Here is a 4,003-nt window from a genome sequence, read left to right as displayed (position 1 = left end):
GCTCACACGCACACCTGGCCCTGCTCACAGACACACCTGGCCCTGCTCACGGGCACACCGGGCCCTGCTCACAGACACACCTGCTCCTTCTCACAGTTACACCTGCTTCTGTTCACAGGCTTACCTGGCCCTGCTCAGACACATCTGCTCTTATTCATGGGCACACCTGGCCCTGCTCACAGACACACCTGCCCTGCTCACGGACACACCTGGCCCTGCTCACACACACACCTGGCCCTGCTCACAGACACACCTGCCCTGCTCACACACACACCTGGTCCTGCTCACACACACACCTGCCCTGCTCACAGACACACCTGGCCCTGCTCACACACACAGCTGGTCCTGCTCACACACACACCTGCTCCTGCTCACAGATACACCTGGCCCTGCTCACGCACACACCTGCTCCTGCTCACACACACACCTGACCCTGCTCACGGACATACCTGGCCCTGCTCATGGGCACACCAGTTGCTGTTGCAGGAACATCACTAATAGGGATTTCGAGTGCTCCTGGTCAGGAATTCTGTGTGTTGATGTCCATGTGGCAGCTGACAGTGATCTGTCGGAATCTGTCCTGTGTCACCTTTCCTGTAAGTTTTGCTTCAGGGAGTCAAAGCTTGAGGAGATTGCCAGGGAGAGTCATTCTGAAATGGGACCTGGTTCATTTTGGAAATAGGGGCCTTGGCCTGGTGCCTCTTTGGGGCCTTGATGGCCAGGGAGATGGCATGGTGTCTGACAGATGGCTTTTCCCAGCAGTGGGACCAACCTAGTCTGGCAGACACTGGGGGTCAGGCCTGTCCAGGTTTGTGTGGGGCACCAGCAGGGACCGCCCTCTGGCCCCGCCTCCCACTCTGGTCGTAATTCTACCCTGGTGGGGCCTCTCCAAGCCCTTCTTTGAAAATGCAAATCCAGTAACACAGTCTGTCCACACCCGGTGTGGGGTGTGGGCGTTTGTGGGCCTTTATCACCTCCCTGCTCCTGACCCCTGTGGGCGGGGGATGGCTGGGGGGGGAAGGGGGGTGGAGGGACTGGAGGGGGGGCTGGCTCACATGAGGCCTGGGCGCTCTTGCCCCAGCCCCCTCTCCCTCCCCCTTCTGCCTTTCCTCCTGCTCATCTCCAGGACCTGCTTCTCTCCCCACCTGCACCCTGCTGCCCCGGACCCTTGAGGCCAGCAGCAGAGGGGGCCCAAGGGAGCTTAGCTCGCCCGTTGTGGGCCCGATGCTGGTGATGCCAAGTGCAACTCACAGACCCTGCACCCCAAGTGTCCCAGCTCTCCTCACTTCCTCCCCACCCCCCCTGCGCTCACTTCCTCCCCATCCTCACTTCCTCCCCATCCTCACTTCCTCCCCATCCTCACTTCCTCCCCACCCTCACTTCCTCCCCACCCCCCCCTGCGCCCACTTCCTCCCCACCCTCACTTCCTCCCCACCCTCACTTCCTCCCCACCCTCACTTCCTCCCCACCCCCTGCGTACACTTCCTCCCCATCCTCACTTCCTCCCCACCCCCAGATTCTTAAGCATCCGAAAAGCATGGGGTCTTTTCAGGAGGGCAGGTGAGGGCAAGGAGAGACTCATGGTGTCACAGAGGCGGGTGTGCAGAGCTCTCCTGAGCTGCGGGGAGCCCTCACGTGGAGGGGTGAGCAGGGCATGCGCTCCGCCGGGTGTCTGGCCCGCCAGAGCGGCCCCTGGGCACCCCTCGCAGTACCTGGTCACAGCTGACGGGCCTCCACTCCCGCTGTGTGCTGATCTGTGCCTCGCGAGGGTTCTCCTCGGGCGGCCATCCTTGCTGCAGAAGGGTCTGGACAGCCCCGCTCTCCGGTGAGCCTGTGGCCGAGCTCCCAGGGCTTTAGAAACGAATTGTATCGTTATTACATCAAATAGCACCTGGATTTATCACAGGATAGAAAAGGACACACAGAACACATGTGGCTCCCCCCCCCCCCGCCCCCGGGAAGCTCCTGTTTCAAAGAAACAGGGGCAGCGATAACGCTAGAGCGACTGGGTGTCACCTCGCCGCTGCTGTGGGTGCCGCCAGGCGTCCAGATCTCTGTCCCTGGGAGCGCCTGCGGGGGCCTGGAGGAGAGGGCGTGGGTGGGGGCCGCGGCCGCTTTGCTGAGCGTGGGCATGTGTGAGCCCGGCTTCTGGTGCCGGTCCTGGCTTCCTCTGGGACGCCCACTGAACTGAGGACACGCGCACATGCTTGCTGGTCTGGACTCCACGTGTGCCAGGGCATGGGGGTGGGGGGCGCTCCCCTCTTGCTGAGCCCCCTGGGGCGCGGATGGCCACCAGCTGCTCCTCTGCAAAGTGACCTCTGGGGACTCAGCCACACACCTTGGTGGGGCTTGGATGTCTCAGGCCACTGGCTGTGACACAGGGAGGGGCCCCCCAGGGACCCGCTGGCCTTGGGGATCAGGTACCCCACCAAAGCAGAGACCTGTGGAGAGGACAGGGCAGTCTCCACTGGGTTCCCAGGTGAGGGGTTCTGCAGGCCGTCTGCACCCCGGGCCCCCGTGTGCCACACTCCCTCTCCTGCCACGCGCCTGCTCTAGGGCTGCAGCCCATCAGCTGGCGGGTCCCTTGGGAGGGTGTCATTCCGGAGAGCGAAGCGGATATGGCCCAGGGAGGAGGCGCTGGCACGGCGGCTGGTGGGGCAGGGAGCCCCCAGGAGGCTGGATCGGGTGCTTTCCCCTACGCTTCGACTGTCTGGGGACAGCCCTCATCCAACCCCCGGGCGGCCGGGGGGCCAGCGCCGGGCGGGGCAGTCTGGCAGTGGCCCTACCCCTTCACGCCTGAGGGACCCGCCCTGCCCTGGGCACCCACCGTGACATGGGCGGCCAGCCTCCTGCCCTGGGCCCGGCTCTGTGGCAGCGCGGTGACCCCTTTCTCCCCTTCCTCCTCCAGCAACATGGCTGACAGCAAGGCCAAGGCTGCCAAGGCCGCCAACAAGACGCCCCCCAAGTCCCCAGGGGACCCCGCAAAGGACAGAGCGGCCAAAAGGCTGTCGCTGGAGACGGAAGGTGCCGGCGAAGGGGCGGCCGCCGCGGCCCCGGAGCTCAGCGCCCTGGAGGAGGCCTTCCGGCGCTTCGCCGTGCACGGGGACTCCCGGGCCACCGGGAGGGAGATGCACGGCAAGAACTGGTCGAAGCTGTGTAGGGACTGCCAGGTCATCGATGGGAAGAACGTGACTGTCACTGACGTGGACATCGTCTTCAGCAAAATCAAGTGAGTGCCCCCAGGCCTCGCGCTCGGGACCCCCGTGGGCGCCGAGGTGCCCCCGAGAAACATCACGGCCCCTGCACGTCTGCCTGGTGTCTAGTGCTCCCTGGGTGGGCCACGCTTTGGGGGAAATAGCTTTATTTCAGCTTCTTCCTGACGCGCATCGTCTCAGTCAGACTGAGGCTGTGGATGTGTGTCCCCCTGGCCCGGCGTCCTTCCTGTGACTGCCCCGGGCCCTCCCTGTTAGTAGTGGGCTCCCCCGTGCATTCAGCAGTTGACGGTTTCCTCCATGTCCCCAGCAGCGGTGACTCTGTGTCACCAGACATGGTGGAAATGCCGTTGGGTGTGTCTCCGTCCAGGGAGGTCTCCCCCCGGGCAAACCACTGGTGCCTGTCCTCACGGTGACCAGAGACCGGGGGTGCAGCCCTCACCACTGGAGCCACATGTGGCCTCTCCTCCAAAGCCGGGAGGTTGCACGGGGTGGCGTGTCCCCATGGGCAGTGCAGACCACTCACCAAGCAGAGGGGACTTGGCCTTTCTGGTCGCAGGGGAAGAGGTGGAACCAGTCAGGATTCAGGGTCCAAGCAGAGGCCCCAAGGAGACCATTGGGATTGGGGATTCTAGTGAGCACTCCATTCCCAAGGCCCAGGGTCAGAGGGCAAGGGACAGGGCTGGGGTACAGACGGGGGAGGAGGTAAAGGTGGGTGCAGGAGGTGAGAAGGAGGCGGTGAAGGCGGGGTGCAGGAGGGAGGGGGAGGTGAAGGCGGGGTGCAGGAGGGA

At 64.2% G+C, this 4,003-nt stretch overlaps 1 protein-coding gene across 3 annotated transcripts in view; it reads left to right on the top strand.

Annotated features, from left to right (window-relative positions):
* LOC120235630 (tubulin polymerization promoting protein) overlaps nt 1-4,003 on the top strand; it is a 28,291-nt gene that overhangs the window by 12,577 nt on the left and 11,711 nt on the right. For all 3 annotated transcript variants that reach the window (XM_039238037.1, XM_039238036.1, XM_039238035.1), the window contains exon 2: nt 2,909-3,229. In XM_039238037.1, the coding sequence (XP_039093968.1) occupies nt 2,913-3,229 (317 nt within the window). In that variant the 5' untranslated portion in view covers nt 2,909-2,912. The remainder of the gene's footprint in view (nt 1-2,908; nt 3,230-4,003) is intronic.

Source organism: Hyaena hyaena, unplaced genomic scaffold (assembly GCF_003009895.1).
Source record: "Hyaena hyaena isolate Hyena2069 unplaced genomic scaffold, ASM300989v1 scaffold_134, whole genome shotgun sequence".
Classification (NCBI taxonomy): Eukaryota; Metazoa; Chordata; class Mammalia; order Carnivora; family Hyaenidae; genus Hyaena; species Hyaena hyaena.
This window is presented reverse-complemented; position numbering and strand designations above follow the sequence as displayed.